Raw genomic sequence first — 18,701 nt, forward strand, 5'->3', positions numbered from 1 at the left:
TTTGCATGAATTTAGTTAGTGGGTGGTGTCGAGTCTGGGCTGTATAAGTGTATAATCACTATAAAATAAAATCTGTTTGGTTTTTGTCGCCTTATAATTCTTCTTATATGTACATATAACAAGGGTCTTGCTTTAGAGAGTGTCGCCATCTTGCGCCGCCATGTTTGTACGGCAGCCCAAACAGAGAGCATGTTTCGCGAGTTCCGTGTACATGAATAAACCAACGAAGAAGAATATGCATACTATATCGTAAAATGATGTAGATCTTCATCTCATCGCTCCATGCTCCTGAAATACTCCCTGTCGTGATAAACAAGTTTTTTTGTGAGCGCTGCAAACCAGAATCTGAACGCTGGATATCATGGTTTTACCCCCGTTTTACACACTGGACCTTTAAGAAAATCTCTCTGAAACCGAGTGAAATTTCCTTCTGTTTGGGCTTGTTTATTCTGATTGGCAAATTGAGTGGTTTATGGACCGTTTTCATTTGGTTTGGACATCTAAATTTCTAATTGGAATATTTGGCTCCATGTAAACCCAGCTAGTAGTGATTCCCACAAGCTGAGAGGCTTCATTACAGAGGTAGATCATAGAATGTAGAAATGCACATGAATGCACCACTGGAGCTGCATGAAGCACTGAGAGAACAAACTCATTGCTGTTGTGTTTGTGTCAACAGTCAGCACTGTGCTGCTGGTTCCCTCTGAAGATCTAATCTGACGCAGCATAGTTCCATTTAAACACAAGGCTCAAGCCATTAATAATGGCATGAAGACGTTTCACCTTATCAAACAATCAGTCGTTTGGCTGCTCGGCCCAGCTTCATCTTATTTTATGTCTTTGCACCACGAGAGAAAAAGGATTCATAGGAAATGAGTCTTGAAGTATGAGAATCAAACATGACAACATGCGGCACCGTTAATTTCCTGACCTGTCCTATTTAGATCAGCTCCACTTTGGCTCCTGTGTTTTCCCCACAGATGGAACAAACTGGATTTCTTCCCTCCCCGCTCCACTTGTCTGACCCCCACTCTTTCTCCCTCCCCCTCTCTCAGTTTTCCAGCCTCTGATCCAGAACGTATCCTCCTCCCTGTTCCTCAGCTCATGATACACGTAGCTGACTAAATAAAGGAGACACTGCAGGTGTAGTTGAGATTCTATAAGAAGTGGACTTATCCCTGGACCTATTGCTGCTTTACCATTACAACACAAGGGACAGGCCAACAAACGATGTCGATGTCTTTCCTTTATTTTGACAGTTACCTGTTTCATTCAGTTCCCAAAACTAACAGACAGTGAGACAACATGTGACTGAGCCTGTGTTTCTGTGGCCTGCAGTATGGGATGGGCAGCAGCGGAGGCTCCAAGTCTTCCTTCACACCATTTGTTGATCCGAGGGTCTACGGGACGTCCCCTACTGATGATGATGATGATGATGACAAAAGCTCTGCCTCAGGTACGTTCTCTGTCTGAAAGAGGCCTCACCGAGCTGGTACCATCATCAGACTGTCACCAGTGTGGGAAATAAGAGAAACAGCATCCTGCTGAACCCAAACAGATTTAAAGGGGACATATTATGGAAATATCACTTTTTGAAGGCTCTTTAACATATATCTGGGTGTTTGTCTTGACTTCTGGCCCCCAAAATGTGAGAATTGACAAAAAATCTGTAATTTTCAGGCTCCTTAGGTTGAAATCCATGTGGTTTTACAAAATGTTCCCTTAAAGACACCAGGGAACTATTTTAACTTGTGGAAACAGGGCATGGTATGGCTCCTTTAAGGTTCAGAAAAAGAACAAGTCACAAACAAACAAGTTTTGTAACCATTGTATTGAAATCTCTATAAAAAAAAAGTTTTGGTACCACTTTATTTGACGCCTATCTCTATAACGCATTATAACCATACTTATAATGAGTTACGATGCAGTTATAGCACTGGATAACTATAGTTATAAACAGTCATAAATTATCATAATGCTTTATAACAAAAACAATATTTGTATTGTATTGTATTATTATAAAGCTTTATGATAATTCATGCGTGTTTATAATGATACACATGTTACAACATGATACAAGTGTTACACACATTTATAAGCCAATTCTAACTATATTTATAATGCATTATCGATGTAGGCATTGTCAGTGAGTTACTAACATTTAACGTATTATAATACCTGACCTTATAAGTCTTGATAAAATGCTTTATAGTGTGTTATGATTATTGTTATAAAGCATTATGATCATTTATGAGTGTTTATAACTATAGTTATACAGTGCTATAACTGCATTGTAACTCATTATAAGTATGGTTATCATGCGTTGTAGAGATAGGCGTCAAATAAAGTGTTACCAAAGTTTTCATGATGATGGTAAAAGCTTTTATGTAACTTCTATTTTATTTAAATTTAAAAAAAAACATCAAATCATTTATCACAGCATCACAGTACATCTATCATTTGATCATTTGAAAGGGTCTTTGATGTTTTTAATTTTACTTTCACACTATAACATCAACTTAGTGGTTGTGATTCAGTTAGAAATGAGGTCATCCATGACAACAAAGGAAACGCTCTCATAACGCTGAGAAACGGTGAGTCAGATCAGCCAGCTGACGACGAGCTGCGTCACTGTGTTTTCCGTTGCAGCGCTGTTTGCTGACGAGCTGCTGAAGGCGGAGCAGGAGCAGGCGCGGCTCAACGAGGCCAGGAAGATCTCGGTGGTCAACGTCAACCCCACCAACATCAGGCCGCACAGCGACACGCCCGAGATCCGCAAGTACAAGAAACGCTTCAACTCCGAGATCCTCTGCGCAGCGCTCTGGGGTGAGACGGTCTCAGAACAACAGCTTCACCACATTCACATTAGTCATGCACCAACACACGGGCAGCAATAACCAAACGTGTGTGTGTGCAGGAGTGAACCTGCTGGTGGGGACAGAGAACGGCCTGATGCTGCTGGACCGAAGCGGCCAGGGCAAAGTTTACAACCTGATCAACCGACGGCGCTTCCAACAGATGGACGTCCTGGAGGGACTCAACGTCCTGGTCACCATCTCAGGTCGGTCCAACCTCTTCAAACCCGACAACCTGCAGCAGCAATTCAACTGCAAAGTATCCGTAATGGTCACGTTGCTGAGGTTGAAATGAATTCTGAGAGTTGGTTTCCTGTCAGAAAACAGGACATCAACAACATCAGATCAGGAGGCTGCATCCAACAGTTTTTTTTTTTTGAGTTTTAACATTTGAACAGATTTCACTCCCACTTCACACCATGATTGGTCAGCTGTGTGGAGGTGAGAGAAGAGCAAGGGACAGAGTTTCCCCCTGGGCTGGTTTTTTTTTGTAATTTTTGTCACTTTTCGTGGGAACAAACAAGTGCAGCACGATCAGCGTCTTCACAGTAGAGACCTGAAAATGTCCACCATGATTCTCAAACAGTTGAATGTAGCCATTCATCTTTTTATTTTCTCTGTGGTACACTGGCAGCAGGTCCTGATGGCTCCAAGTTAATGAAAGGTACAGCTGAATGCTGCATAGAGATAGTTAGGGCATAATTGAGCTTATTTTGTTATGTAGTGACACAAAGAAGAACTTATTTGCTGGGGAAATCTTTTTTCATAAAGGTCACTGTGTTCTGACCTGCAGGTTTAACAAGCCGTCTCTTTTTTCATCATTATGTTGTAAACTGTCTTCATTTTTCTGGCTCTTTGCCGTTTGTTCAGCACTAGATTGAAATCCTCAGTTTTCCTGAAGTGTTTTTGTTGATGTTTCATTTGAGACTTTCTAATTGTTTTTCTCCTCAGTCTTTCCTGTTTCCCTGTGGTTAACTGTCTCTCAAACTCGTGCCTCCCACTGGTTTGAAGTACAAATAGAAAACAAAACAAGATGCCGAACATGACGAAGATGTTTCTATTTTTTGCAAAGTTTGGCTTCTGTCTTTGTGCTGCCTTCACTGATCAGATCAGGCTTAAAGGGACATTGTGTAATTTCTCCTGTTATCTATTCACGAAAATCGATTATTTTGTTACACTGATGCTGCATTCACCTGCAGTCGGGCAGATGGCCGTCAGTAACAAACCAGATATCATTTTAGTCACAGAAGTCCAGAGAAAGCCGGTAAAACGTGGGTCAGGTACACAATACGACATCGCCATAACAACATATTGTCACGTGTATTGTTTTGCCTCGTGCTGACGGACCACTTGTTTACATAGAGGCTTGTTTATGCCGTTACGTGCAGCGGCTGTCGTCCGTCTGCCGTCTGCCCAATTTCACGTGAATGCAACATGAAAAATACGATTGAGTTGCTTGTGATATACAACCGCAACACTAGATGGGAGGAATTCCTACACAATGTACCTTTAATGAAATGAAATGAGGCTGTGGAAGAAAAGGTGAAACTTAAAACCTTCACAGAAACACATAGTATCTCTGAGAACTGTTTTCTTTGTTAAACCAGGGAAGAAGAACAAGCTGCGTGTTTACTACCTGTCCTGGCTCAGGAACAGGATATTACACAACGACCCTGAAGTGGAGAAGAAACAGGGGTGGATCACTGTCGGAGAACTGGAGGGCTGTGTGCACTACAAAGTCGGTGAGAAAACTCATTCATGTGTTGGTCTGGGCATTCTTAAATTTGTGTGTTTAAGCCTTGCTCTACTCTCAGCTGATTGACTAACTACAGGCTCGTTAAGGCCTTATCCACCAGAAAACGGAGCTTCACCCAGAACGATCTTTCTCTGCGTACACACAGCTCCTCTGAAAACGACTGAAAACACTGTAGTACATACTCCAGGCCTGTGTGGAGCGTGTGTGGCGCCGTAACGTGACAAACATGTCGGGTTCCACAAACTTTTTGCGTCACCATATGCACACAGATTTCCCCCAAAAAACGCTTGTCTAAACGCGGAATAAAAAGTGAGAACGCAACGCCACTTTTGTGTTTTCTGTTCAGATCATTTCCGTGTAAACGTAGCCTAAGATATTCACAGGTTTCCAAAGCAACCGGTGAACATACATGCTTTTTTAAAACACACTCTGATGGTTGTGACTGTGCTCCGTCCTGCAGTGAAGTATGAGAGGATTAAATTCTTGGTGATTGCCCTGAAGAACTCGGTGGAGATCTACGCCTGGGCGCCCAAACCATACCACAAGTTCATGGCTTTCAAGGTGAGTGATGTGTTAGCGCGAGCTCCATGTGTTGGAGTTCCTGTTAAGGCGAATAAGAAAACGTTTTTGACCTAACAAGCAGAAGCTGAGCATTTCCTGTGCCTCAGATGTTGACCAATCCCTGCCTCTCTCTCTCTCCATCAGTCCTTCACCGACCTGCAGCACCGCCCCATGCTGGTTGACCTGACCGTGGAGGAGGGACAGAGGCTAAAGGTCATCTACGGCTCCAGCGTGGGCTTCCATGTCATCGACGTGGACTCGGGCAACCCCTACGACATCTACATCCCCTCACATGTAAGAGTCACACTGGTTCATCCCTACCTCCCACCGCACCGTCACACTGGATCAGGATCACCGTCCTGAAGCTGCAGGGACAAAAAAAGAAGATGATTCTGTAATATACACGGCACCACTGGCGTTTACAGTCAAGCCGTCCTCTCACACACCGGCTCATTTGACTTTTCTAAGAGTCTTTAAAGGGATAGTTCAACATTTTGGCAAATTGGCCCATTGCCATATTCCCTACAGTCTTAGCAGTAGGTTCATTACCTTTAATTGTCGGTGCAAGCTGTTTTTAGAACGGCAGAGCAGAGCCGTGAGCTGCTCAGAGCTAAGCTATGGAGTCTCATGGAATTTCCTGGTTTCCCTCATCAATCTCGAAAAATACACCATCCAACAACTCCAAAACGCTCTGGTGGACAAGTTGTGACCTGCACATTCACCACGCTATGAGATAATAATGGAACAGAGTTGTTTTCGAGGTAAATTCATGGAAAAGCGCTGATGCGCGTTTCTTTCGGGGGCAGTTTTTCGGCAAGCAGTCTCTGCATTTGCCTCGAAAACAACTCTGTCTGGTAACATTCCGTTATTATCTCATAGCAGTTCTAAAAACATCTTGCACCGACAATTAAAGGTAATGAACCTACTCCTAAGACTAAAGGGATTATGGCAATGGGCCAGTTTTCCAAAATGTTGAACTATCCCTTTAAATCTTTCATCAAGCTCTTAGATTTAAAGATTCACTAAGGCAGGGCTCCAGACTGCAACCAGAATGATCGCATGACGTTATTTTTGTGTTACTTTATGTGCCCGTTTAAGTTCCACCTGGTTGCATTCATGTGAATCTATGATCATTATTCATCAGGCTGTTTTAGTTTCTCGCCTGTAAGCGACTGTGTTGTAGTTGACAGTTTCAGTCCTTCACTGGTCGATCTGATCCCTACATGTTCACCGGGATGCAGGTGCAGCCAGACAGACACACTGAGCTCACTCTGTCCCCGTGCTGGTTGTATGAAGGCAGTGTTATTACACTGTGTGTGTAGTGTGAGCAGAGTGGACCAGACAACTTCAAGTTAATGCAATTTAAGCTAAAGTGGATGACTGACAGTCTGACCCCGCCCCTCCTCCTGTCAGGGGGAGAATGGTCAGATCGACCTCCAACTGGGACAGTCAGGAGACCTCCGCCCTTGTAATGACGTCATATCAGGCTATACAGTCACTAATGGCACACATAGCATCATTTGACCCAGAGTGGAATCATTCAGTGGGCTTTACGGAGCATCGGGCCAAAGTGAGAAATATCCATGTCTCTGTTATTGTATGTTTTTTTCCCATCCTGCTGCTTCACTTCATCATTTTCTGGTGTGAACAGTGAGAAAGTTTGTCACACTGTGTAACTGGTGAAAAGGTCTGGAGCCCTGCAAGCATTGAAGCTAAAACCCCAAACACACCCTGACCCTAACCCACCACAAACTAGCTGTAGAAAGACACTTAACCAATATCTGTGTCCCAACACTTGAAAACAGAGGAGTGGTCCTTTAACAACTTGAGCTATTCGACAAGATGCACTTTTGACTCTTGTCAAGACTTCAAGACTGAGTGAGCATCATAACGATCAAACCCATGACATCAAACGTTATCTAAAGTCATACTGTGGTAGAAAGGTTATGAGGTTGTAGGTTCGATCTTCAGGCAACTTGGTTGCTGAGTTTCAGTCCAGAGGAATGATGATTCAGAATCCCTCAAGGTCCGTGTGCAAACATCTGGGGGGACGAGGGAATAGGACGACTGTTCTGGAGTCCTGAGGTCTGAGGTGAACTTTGAAAACTAATTCCTAGTGTAAATATTCAAAGGCCCCTGGAAACAAGGCTTGTTTGTTCAACCACATACCTCAGTGACAGAAGACTGGAAGATTTGAGGTTGTGAGTTTGATCCTTATGAGGCTCAACCCCCCCACAAAGTGAAGCCTGGAAAACACCAAATGCAGAGAGGGCTTGGTGGTGTGGTGGGTTTATTTGTGCCCGTTAGGCCTCAGAACCAATCCCACTGCAGGGAGGGGGGGGGGTGTTTTCAGACCCCCAGAGGAATACAAGCAGCACACATTACCCTCCATCATGGAGGTGTAAAAGTATTATACACACTGTATAAAGTTATCTGTCTCTTGTATAGACCGAATTGCCTTGTTGTTTACAACTACTTCCGGGTAGAAAACCAGCACGTACTTTGAAGAACGAGAGTTTAGCTATATGCATTTCACGCCCTATCACCGTTTAGACAAATCTGAAATGATTGCAGAAACATTACTACTTCTCTGTGTGTGTTTTGTGTTGCTATGTGTGGTATTTATTCAGTTTGGGGGAATCGCAGTGTCTAGAAAACATCAGTGGCTCAGCTGACAGGGACAGCTAACAGCAGCTAAGCTAATGGCGGTAGCTAAGCTAACATCAGGACGTCAGCTGTTAAAACCCTCCCGTTGTCGGATACGACATGAAACTACTCCAGTTAGCTCAGTCATGTTGTAACTAAGATACTAAGAACTAAGAAGAAATATTTTTTCATGGACCGTTTATTGAGTCACTGAGTTATTAAAGTTAAACAGATAGCTAGCCCAGCTAATCTATGATAACCATGACAAAAACATGCACACATAAATAGTAATGTTTGTCCAATCATTGGTTATAGACTTTACAGACATCAGATTAGCCTAAACGGCGATATAGTGACATGAAAAATGAGATATATGTAGTGAAACTCTCGTCCGTCACTATTGTTCTCATGCTGGTTTTCTACCCGGAAGTAGTTGTAAACAACAAGGAGATTTGTTCTATAAGGTATCTATAATGTGAAGTAGATGATAACTGAATATAATGTCATGCTACACACTGCCAGCCTCATGAGTGGATGAATGAGCTGAAGGAGTAACTGAGGTGAAAGTGAGTGAATGAAGGAGAGAGTGATGAATGAGTGATGGACTGGGAGAACGTGTGTCCTCCTCTAACCCTGGTCTGGTTACAGTCAGAGATGGACGAGAGCAGGAGACGGTAACCACAGCATCTGCCTCGCATTGCTTTCGGCAAACCATGAATCATGCTGTGCTCATGTCTGTTTCCATGGCGATTGCGTGGCTGAGGGAGCGGGAGACTCTATTGTTGCAGCAGTTTCTTGTCTCTCGGGGGTGGGGGAGGAAGGGTTAAGGGGTGGGTCCCCCAGCTCCTAACCCCCCCGCCCCCACCCCCCTCCAACAACCCCCCCTCCCGTGTGTCGCCCCGGCAGATTCAGGGTCAGGTGACCCCGCACGCCATTGTGGTGCTGCCCAAGACGGATGGCATGGAGATGCTGCTGTGCTACGAGGACGAGGGCGTCTACGTCAACACCTACGGACGCATCACCAAAGACGTGGTGCTGCAGTGGGGCGAGATGCCCACCTCCGTCGGTACGTCAACCAATTAGCTCGCTTCTCCCTGACCCCTGACCTCTGACCTCTGTAGGCGGTCTCAGCAGATCATCTTTTCACCCTCACTATTTACCACACCCCTTCTCCGTTCAAAGCTACACTCCTCTCTCTCCTCCTGCCTTCAGTTACACCTCTAAACAAGAAGAAAGACTCTAGACTCACTTGTTTCCATGACGGCTTAAAGGAATACAACAGGTTTTTGGGATATTTAATAACCGACTGCTCAACTTTATCCTAAATGATGAGAACATTCAGTAGAGACTTGTCACTGATTAATTCCCTTCACTGTGTCACGCCAACACGTTCAGAGACAGTGTTGCATCACATCAACATGATGTTCCTGCTTTTGCCTTCATTTTCTTAAGTGAGTGATTCAAAGCTCTGTGAAAATGGGAGGAAGAAGTGACCAGTGGAGGTGGTACAGCCTTATTAACACATAACCTTAAAGGAATAGTTCAACATTTTGGCAAATTGGCCTATCATCATAATCGCTATAGTCATAGCAGTAAGTTCATTACCTTTAATTATCGGTGCATGTTGTTTTGAAATCCACAGGGCAGAGACGTGAGCTGCTCAGTGAACACAATGGAGGTGAATGGTACAGGTCCCCTGACCCTCACCAAACTCATCAAATACACAATCCAACAACTCCAACACGCTCTTGTGGACAAGTTGTGACCTGCACATTCACCACGCTATGAAAGAATCATGTATAATTATGTAACATTACAACACATGAAGCAAATAGTCAGAACTACTTGCGCTTTTGAAATCACTCCATGTCTGGAATGTAGTTCCAGCTTTGCATTTGCCTCAAAAACAACTCTGTCTCATAATGTTACATGATTATTTCATAGCGTGGTGAATGTGCAGGTCACAACTTGTCCACTAGAGTGCTTTGGAGTTGTTGGATTGTGTATTTGATGAGTTTGATGAGGGACAGGAGACCTGTACCATTCACTTCCATTGTGTTCACTGAGCAGCTCACGTCTCTGCCCCGCAGATCTCAAAACAACATGCACTGATAATTAAAGGTAATGAACCTACTGCTATGACTATAGGGATTATGGCAGTAGGCGAATTTGCCAAAGTGTTGAACTATCCCTTTAACAATAACAAACGACAGAATCCACAGGATAAGAGAAAATATAATCCTTATGTTTTGTTTTTTGAATGTCACACTTTCTACATACAAGTGTCTGTATTAACAGACAGGACAGATGCTCTATGTCAGGGTGAAAATCATCATCATCACTGCAGCCAGTCAGGGTTAAATCCCCTTCAACAACTATCTTTTTGCTTCAGCTTGATTCTTTATTGACTTTTGATCATGCAAAAGTTGACACTTAAATACATGATGTCAGGATAGGTTTGTTAATCATCACCTCAGTAATGAAGGTGCCTTTAGGGACTTCTGTCTGCAGTGGGAAATCATGTAGAATCTGTATCAAACGGTGTAAAACCACTGAGACATGACTGGATGGTTTAGTTGGTGTGAAGCCAGCACCTTTGTTGCTGCATCACTCTGACTCTTGTCTGGATGTGATGTTGTGGTGGTGATGTGACCTCCTGGCAGCCAGGACAACAACCCTCTTGCTTACAGACACAACTCTCAACCAGCCAGAGTCGATCTGATGTCTCATAAAATCAATGTTATACAATAAAAAAAAAAACACCCACTCTGACTGTTGTCTACTTTGGGTTATTGAAGCATTACTAACACAGCAGCACCAGACCAGAAGGATCCACCAGAGGCTCAGAAAGGATTCCTTGTCTAGATTCTCATCACTTAACAGATAAGTTGATCAGCGGTGTGACGACCCAAAAACTCAGCGTATCCCTTTAACGTCAAGTGTTGGACATTCATCTAATGCATGAGTTTGTGAGTGGACAACATGTCCCACAGAGCATTACCTCTGCACCCCCACTCCTACACACACATAAACTGACTCTGGACACTTTTCCACACACAGTATCTCTTAACACACTCTTCTACGTGTCGGGGGAAATGCTTGTGTGTTGTTTGTGTTGCGTGTTGTCCTCTCGTTCTGTGCGAGTGTTACCGGTGAAATCTTTCCTGTGGGACTTTTCCTATCCATTCTTCTTTTCATCCTTGATTGCGTGTGCTCCAGAATAACTCAAACCAAACAAAGTGTTTGTCAGCAGCTCCGAAAAAGTGAGATGAAAGCTCTGCGTTAGATCACAGCGCAGCGCAGTGCATCTAAATCGATCTATTATTCATCAGAGCACATGAAGGGGAAACGGGACACGGCTGAGTTGAGCGGAGCCGAGCACATCAAGGATGGATCTTGGATCTTATGATCCGAGTCAGTCGGAGCCTCTGTGTGTTTTTTTCCATCGGGCCCTCACACTCTGATTCTCAGATGTCAGTGTACAGTATCCTGATTGATTAAACTTGTATGATTGACTGACTGTGTCTCCGTCCTCAAAGCACCGGCGCTTACGTGTTGTGTTTGGCGTGTGGACATCATCTCTTGTTAACATGTCTTGTTTGTATTTTACTGTCAGACCAGAGTTTCTCACAGCCAAGCCCGGCCTCGGCCCCCCCCACCCCATCCCCCCATTCCCCCATTCCCCCAGCTCCCCGACAAAAACGCAAAGAAAAACCCCTGCATCGTAGCGCTTCTCATTCTGCACACGCGCTGTAATGACACTGCTGGTCGATCCAGTCCTCGGCAGGTGGGATCAGCTTCTTTTTTCTTTCCCAAAAAGCAACAAAAAAAAAAACTAGATGTGCAAGCAGACCAGCCAGAGCAGAGGCAGCTGCAAAATGAAGTCTATACTGACCTGGAGCAAGCAGGAGGAGGCCGTCACATCAGAGCTGCTGTTAATAACTGAATCTGTGCTGCATTCAAGTGTTGAGTGTTTCCTCCTGTAATGCAAGTACAGGCTTTATTTGTGTAACAGAGGATGTTGTCGCCCCGTCCTCTCTGTCGATCGATTCTGCAGGTTTGACATTGCACAGTGCAGCAAAGTGCGATCAGTCGAGTGCCAAACAAGTGATGGCCTCCCTCTGCAACAAAATGAACAGTTCATTCCACTTCCTAAACAAAGCTAAGACCTGATCCTGGTTGTATTCTCAGCAGGTGGCAGCCTCTGCTCTCTGATCTGTTTGTCTTCTCTGTGCTGAGACGCTGCCAGAGATAATCCACCACCTTTAAGCTGCTGCAGCCTCCCAGTCACAGACACAGCAACTGTAGCGCTGCAGCTCACCTGTACAGGCCGGACCACCAGCCTCAGCCAGTGCATTACCTGTTGCTTTGACATGACCCGCCCACCACCAGGCCTCTCCTCTCCTCTCCTCTCCTCTCCTCTCCTCTCCTCTCTCCTCTCTCTCTCGGGGAGCTCAGAGGTCGTGATCGTTCTCCTCGCTCAGAAACTGCTGCAATAATTTTCCTCCCGGAGGCGAGGCGGAGGAGGCCTCGAGGTGTGACTGGCTTGGGTGTGAGACAGGTGCTGAGACTTCTCCTGTCCAACCCCCTCCCCCTCTGTCTGTGTGTGTGTGCGTGTGTGCGTGTATGTGTGTGCGTGTCCCCTCTCCTGCCCCTGCAGCTTACATCCACTCCAACCAGATCATGGGCTGGGGAGAGAAGGCCATTGAGATCCGCTCCGTGGAAACGGGACACCTCGACGGAGTTTTCATGCACAAGCGAGCTCAGCGACTGAAGTTCCTGTCGGAGAGGAATGACAAGGTGAGCGTGAACACACCTACGCCGCCGCAGCTCAAACTGATCCTCAGAATGTGAAGAACCCACCAGAGAAAACAGACGCTTTACCTCAGCCTTTGATTTGACATATAATAATAAAAACCAAAAAAATGCATTTCCTGAAGGAAATACGAGTGAATGCTGAAAGCTGAACGGCATTACTGAAGCAAAGCTGAATTAGCTGAAGTGATGTTGAAAAGGCTGACACTAAAGCTGAAACATGAAACTTGTAAGCTGAGACGTGAATGCCTTTTAAAGGGACATAAGCAGGAGTTTAAAAAAGGTAGAAGAAAATGAAGAATAGATAATTAAATTTTAAAAAAGGAACAATAATAAAAATGATAATGACTGAATTAATTTTTGTTACTGAACATTGATGAAACAATAAAACCATGGAGACATGTTCACTAGTGTTGTAGTCAAGACCACCTAACCCTAGACCGAGTCAAGACCAAGACCATAGCATACCAAGACCAAGTCCCAGATGGAGACCAAACCAATGCGAGACCATTTTCAAGACCATTACTGTATTCAGTACCAGTGCTCATAATATTCATGTGACTTTATATTTACATTATTCCTCAGCTAGAGAAAAGAGAATAAAGAAAATATATTTTTATATAAAATCTATTTAATGTAACTAAAGTTTGGATTGAACAGAAGAACACAGCACAGAACCTGAAGTCTCCTCCCACTGTTGACACCAAGGTTTAGATGGTTACACAGATACTTTACTTTATTACAGATACTTTAGAACAATTTTCATTATCTTAAAGTTATTACATTTCATAAACCGCAGGGAGCGAGTGACAGAGAGACATTTTTGGTTTTAAAAAAAAGCAGCTGTGGTGGACTTGGAGACAAGACCAAGTCCATGAAAATGTCTTGAGACCAAGAAGGGTCTCATGTACCACAACACTAATGTTGACGCTGGTGCCGTGTCGTCCCTGCAGGTCTTCTTCGCCTCGGTGCGCTCTGGAGGCAGCAGCCAAGTCTTCTTCATGACCCTCAACAGAAGCTCCATGATGAACTGGTAACCCCTCCCCCCCTTTGGCCGCCAACTCTCCTCATCTCCACTGGACATGTGAACCCACCACTGGGAGATGAGGGACCACAGGAGGACAATTTGTGCGTGCGTGTGTGTGTATATATGTACGTGTGTGTTTGCGGAGGATAAACAACGAGCCGCTGAACGGACGATAGAGCTAAAGGAGAGTGCCCCCCCCCATCATATAGACACCTTCCACCTGTAAGGGGGCACTGCAGGTCGTCGAGGTGCTGTCAGCCGACGACGCCTTCACCTTGCCTGTGGACTCTCTGATGGGGACGATGGTGGATCCAGAGGATTTAAAGGACACTGACATCATGCCGAGTAGCCTTTGACCGTCCCGTGTGATTGGACGGGGACGTGGACAAGTTCTTTGTGTAGCACATCAACGATTCTCTTACAGGGTGTTCACACTGCGAGTACGTTGCTCTGCTTGGTTAGTGGTGATGCAGATCATCTCCTGCTGTAGTGAGTGAACATATCCTGGCTGTTAAAGCAGAGACAACAGGAGATGAAAACTTAAAGGGATAGTTCAACATTTTGGCAAATACGCCTATTGCCATAATCCCTATAGTTTTAGGGATAGGTTAATTACCTTTAATTGTCGGTGCAAGTTGTTTTTAGATTGGCGGGGCAGAGGCGCGAGCTGCTCAGCTAACGCAACAGAGGTGCACGGTACTTTCGCTTTTCCCTCATCAAACCCATCAAATACACAATCCAACAACTCCGAAACACTCTCGTGGACAAGTTGTGACCTGCACATTCACCACGTGACGCTATGAAATAATAACGTAACATTACGAGAGATAGTTCTTTTTGAGGCAAATGCGTAGCCGGAACTACATTACAGACACGGCTGCTCAGCAGAGTGACTTCAAAAATGCAAGTATTTGCTTCATCTGTCGTAATGTTACATAATTATAGGTTAAATTGTGTATTTGATGAGTCTGATGAGGGACAGGCAAAAGTACCATGTGCCTCATTGCGTTAGCTAAGCAGCTCACGTCTCTGCCCCGCCTATCTAAAAACAGCTTGCACTGACAATTAAAGCTAATGACCCTAAGACTATAGGGATTATGGCAATAGGCCAATTTGTCAAAATGTTGAACTATCTCTTTAAGGTTGTCATCAACTCTCAGATTAGTGTTTCCCTCTGATTCAGCCTCTTCTCCACAAGCAGCTGGTGTTCCTCTCAAGTGGGCGAATCAATTAAACTCCAACCAGTTGTACTGTACGATCAAAGTTAAGTCAAGTTAAGAAGCAGCTGCTCACTGGTCGTTAACCGCGGTGCACAGTTTGATGTTTGTCTAATTACCGAGACGACCGGCAGAGTTCCCTCTGGGTCGGGACAGACAGAAGTTGACAATCGTGACCCAGTCCTTGAGGAAACCTCCGGTCCCAGATCTCACTGTGAGCCTCGTCCACCAACAGCTGACCGACTCACAGCTCCGTTGGCCGTAAACATCTGACCACTGCTGCTACCAGAGCTGCCACGCCAGTGATCTGGTCGAATGTTACCGCTGAAGACACATTAAGACCGGTTCACATGGTGCTCATAGTGATGCTGCTTTTTAAAAGAATCATCTGACCTGTGTCCTCAAAATCAATATGATACAGTCAGACGCAGGTTTTAATCAGACTAATCTCACACAGTGTGACATGCAGTGAACTGGATTGTTATTGCACAGTGTATAGGCACCTTAAGAACAGATATTTCCAGTCTGGGCAGAGATCTTTACCAAAAAAAAGCTCAAAATGCCTCAACAGTTTGAAAACAGCAGCGATTCCAAAACATGACGGCTCGACGAGGGGAAACGTCCGACCCAGCCTCCGAGCCCCACGCCAAATGTTGAATCTACCAACAGATCTCCAGACGTCTGGAGCGTTAGACAGACTGGCTCTTCTGCTTTGTCAGATGTTTTTTCCATCACAAAGCAAAAAGGGAAGCCGAGGCAGCAGAGACGCACTGACCTTGAGATGTGTCTCCCTCTCTCTGTGGGAGAGGAGCGACTTGATGACGCTGCTGCTCACAGTGTGAACACTCGTTTCAAGTGCTGCTGCTGCTGCTGCTGCTGCTGCTGCTGCTGAAACACCTTCTGTGTCTCTTCCCCATTAGGAGAGAGAAAAATGCTGCAAACAAGCAGTCAGTCAGATGGAGCTACTGTGGCTATGTTGTCCTGGTGTATTTGCGGTAGGGGGAGGCAGGTTGTAGATATTGTATTATTGCTGCAACAGCAACACAATAACGAAATCTCCATGTCACTTCTCACAGAGGAACTTGGCTCTAGAGTAGTCGCCAAACTTCTGCAAGTTTTTACTTTTGCTGCCCTCGGTTCTCTCCACCTTTTACTGTTCTGTGTGCACTGCACTTGTGTAAATACTCACTTTAATGTTAAGGATGGACTTGGCGAGGCAGGCGAAGAAAAAAATAATAACGGTCTTGCTCTTTTATTTTGCCATCCCTCTGTAGATCTGTCCGTTGTGTAGTTTCTCTCAGATGGGAGGTTTTGTTCTGACCAACATGCCGAGCGAGGACTTAACACACACCTTTTGTTTTTGGGTTAATGCTTCAGGTTTGCTCTTTTTTCTCTGTAGTTCATCAGTGTTTATTTAGTTGTGCTTTTTTTTTTTTTTTTTTGCATGGTGACATACATGTTTTACTTGTCATCACTTGTTCTGAGTTGTGTGTTTAAGGCAATACAGTGACGGTCTGACTGGACACCGAGCTGTACATTGAAAGTTTTGGCCTCAACGTCTTCTAAGTAGACAGTCGGATGAGTCGAGATGTACACTGGACAGATGGACACATTTACCATTCAGTTTCTATTTTAGGCATTTAATTTGATGCTCACACCCAGAGCAGGACAGGGCTCGCTGTCATTTAATGCCATTTCTGATTTTTAACAAATGGTGAGAGGTTGTGGTCGGGCTACGGGAGAGGACAAGCAGTTCATCTTTTTCTTGATCTTTTATTGTTCATTGATCTTAAAGGATGCGACAGGTGTAAGCGATGCCGCTTTAAGGCCAGCTGAAGCCTTTTCTATGTGCAGGATGTTTCCTGTGAATAAAGGTCAGGAGGCAGGGTCAGTTTAAGAAACCATAGATAAAAAGAATATATATATACTGTAAGAATTTTCGTTATGATGATATCTTACTGATCATTTTAGAGAAAGACAAAAAAATAATGGTCACTTATTAAAGCTTAGTTGTCTTTCTACAGAATAGAGAGCATAGCTATAAGAATTTCTAAAAAAAAAAAAAAAATACAATGTTTTTATTGTGGTATTATTTGTATTTGTATTTCAATTTTTGTACGTATCAAGACTGTGAACGTATGTATGGCTGTCAGCCTTTGAGCGTGTGTGTGAGTGTGTGTGAGTTTGAGTGTGTATGAACAGGTGTGCACACGGGTGATTGACATGCATGTGGGTGTATGTTTTCACCTCGTCTGAATCACTGGAATCAGTCAAAAGACAACCTCAATCTGGTAACACACATCTGTGATGTTGGAAATTGTACAATAAATGTCCTCTCCTTGTACAGCAACAGCAGCTGCTGCTCTCTTTCTTCACCTCCGCTGTCCACAGGGCGCAGGACCATCGACTGGGAGGAGACACAATCCAAACAACAACACTTGTGCTCATTAATGTTTTAAAAATTATTATTATTTTATTTGCACATTATATAACCTGCATAAACAATAAAAATAGTGAAATTAAACATTGTGCAGGAGAGGTGGAAGCTAATAAAGGCTCATGAAAATACCTCCCCTACAACAACAGCAGTGGTCTTCAAAGTAAGAAGATGATACAGAAATTCATAACATGAAAAATAGAAAGACAAATTAACACAGAAAAATTAAAGATACTGAATTAATGAAAGAAAAACAATTTACATGAAAAATGAAAAGTGCAAATTATCCAGACGTGTTACAAATCTTAACTAAAGAATGATTTTTTTCAGTTGTTTTTTGAACAAAGCCAGTGTGGATATTAGTGATAGATTGTTCCATAAGGATGGTCCTCTGTGCATTGATTGTATGAAGTCCGACAAAAGGGAAGGTAGAAGTCCTTTGAGTGTTGTGTCTGATATGAATGGATGTCTGAGGAAAACCTAAAAAAAATCTGGAAACTGAATGGCAAACCATGAGATAAATATACATACTTATACATAAACACACAGGTTTGGTAGATGTTCACACTGATAACAAATCAAATTTTCTAAAAACAAGAACAGATGTTTTTTTGTAAGCAAAACTAACCATTCTCAAAAATGTCTTTTGAATTAACAGAATCTTGTTAAGAGAGGTAGGACATGTAGCTGCCCACACAGAATTACAATACACAATATATGGATAAATTAAGCTGTAATAACAAGTTAAAATACAGAATCGATTTACCAATGATCGTATTCTACTCAAAATACCGATTGACTTCATAGTCTTTTTACAGACAAATTCAATGTGATACTTCCATGTTAACTTTTCATCTACTATGACACCTAAGAATTTAATATAAGGAACTTGAATTATTTCAACAATGTCTATTAATATTTTGGCTTTTTCCTTGGTGTACCTTTTGTTTTTGTTACAAAATATCATAAAATTAGATTTAGTTGTATTAAGAGAGAGCTTGTTCATCTGAAACCATTTAGAAATTGATGATAGCTCGTCATTTACTTCCTGAATCAGAGTGGTAAAATTCTCATGTGAAGCAACAAGACGTGTCACCAGCAAACAGAAGAGGCAGTACATTATGACAGACCGTTGGTAAATCATTCATATAAATCAAAAACATGAATAAAGTCAACACAGGATGCCTTTGTCTCTGCACCACCAGGTTTTCGATGAATGAAGTCATACTGCATGAAGAAGTAAAAACTCACTGGGTTGAGTATATGGCTATAGACCTCGCCGGAGCAGTCCTGGTTTGATTCCCCCGGCGGCCCTTTGCTGCATGTCGTTCCCCCTCTCTCCATCCCCCCATTTCCCTTCTCTCTACTGTCCTGTCAATTAAAGGCA

At 43.6% G+C, this 18,701-nt stretch overlaps 1 protein-coding gene across 16 annotated transcripts in view; it reads left to right on the plus strand.

Annotated features, from left to right (window-relative positions):
• Window positions 1-17,227, plus strand: part of tnikb (TRAF2 and NCK interacting kinase b) — a 69,286-nt gene extending 52,059 nt beyond the window's left edge. For all 16 annotated transcript variants that reach the window (XM_085763547.1, XM_085763548.1, XM_085763550.1 and 13 more), the window contains 9 exons: window positions 1,339-1,456; window positions 2,650-2,826; window positions 2,918-3,061; window positions 4,463-4,597; window positions 5,072-5,172; window positions 5,317-5,466; window positions 8,725-8,884; window positions 12,479-12,618; window positions 13,587-17,227. In XM_085763547.1, coding sequence (XP_085619673.1) covers window positions 1,339-1,456; window positions 2,650-2,826; window positions 2,918-3,061; window positions 4,463-4,597; window positions 5,072-5,172; window positions 5,317-5,466; window positions 8,725-8,884; window positions 12,479-12,618; window positions 13,587-13,670 — 1,209 coding nt within the window. In that variant the 3' untranslated portion in view covers window positions 13,671-17,227. The remainder of the gene's footprint in view (window positions 1-1,338; window positions 1,457-2,649; window positions 2,827-2,917; window positions 3,062-4,462; window positions 4,598-5,071; window positions 5,173-5,316; window positions 5,467-8,724; window positions 8,885-12,478; window positions 12,619-13,586) is intronic.
• Window positions 17,228-18,701: the final 1,474 nt, after the last annotated feature.

Source organism: Trachurus japonicus, chromosome 20 (assembly GCF_045865225.1).
Source record: "Trachurus japonicus isolate A0001 chromosome 20, Traja_1.0".
NCBI classification, from domain to species: Eukaryota; Metazoa; Chordata; class Actinopteri; order Carangiformes; family Carangidae; genus Trachurus; species Trachurus japonicus.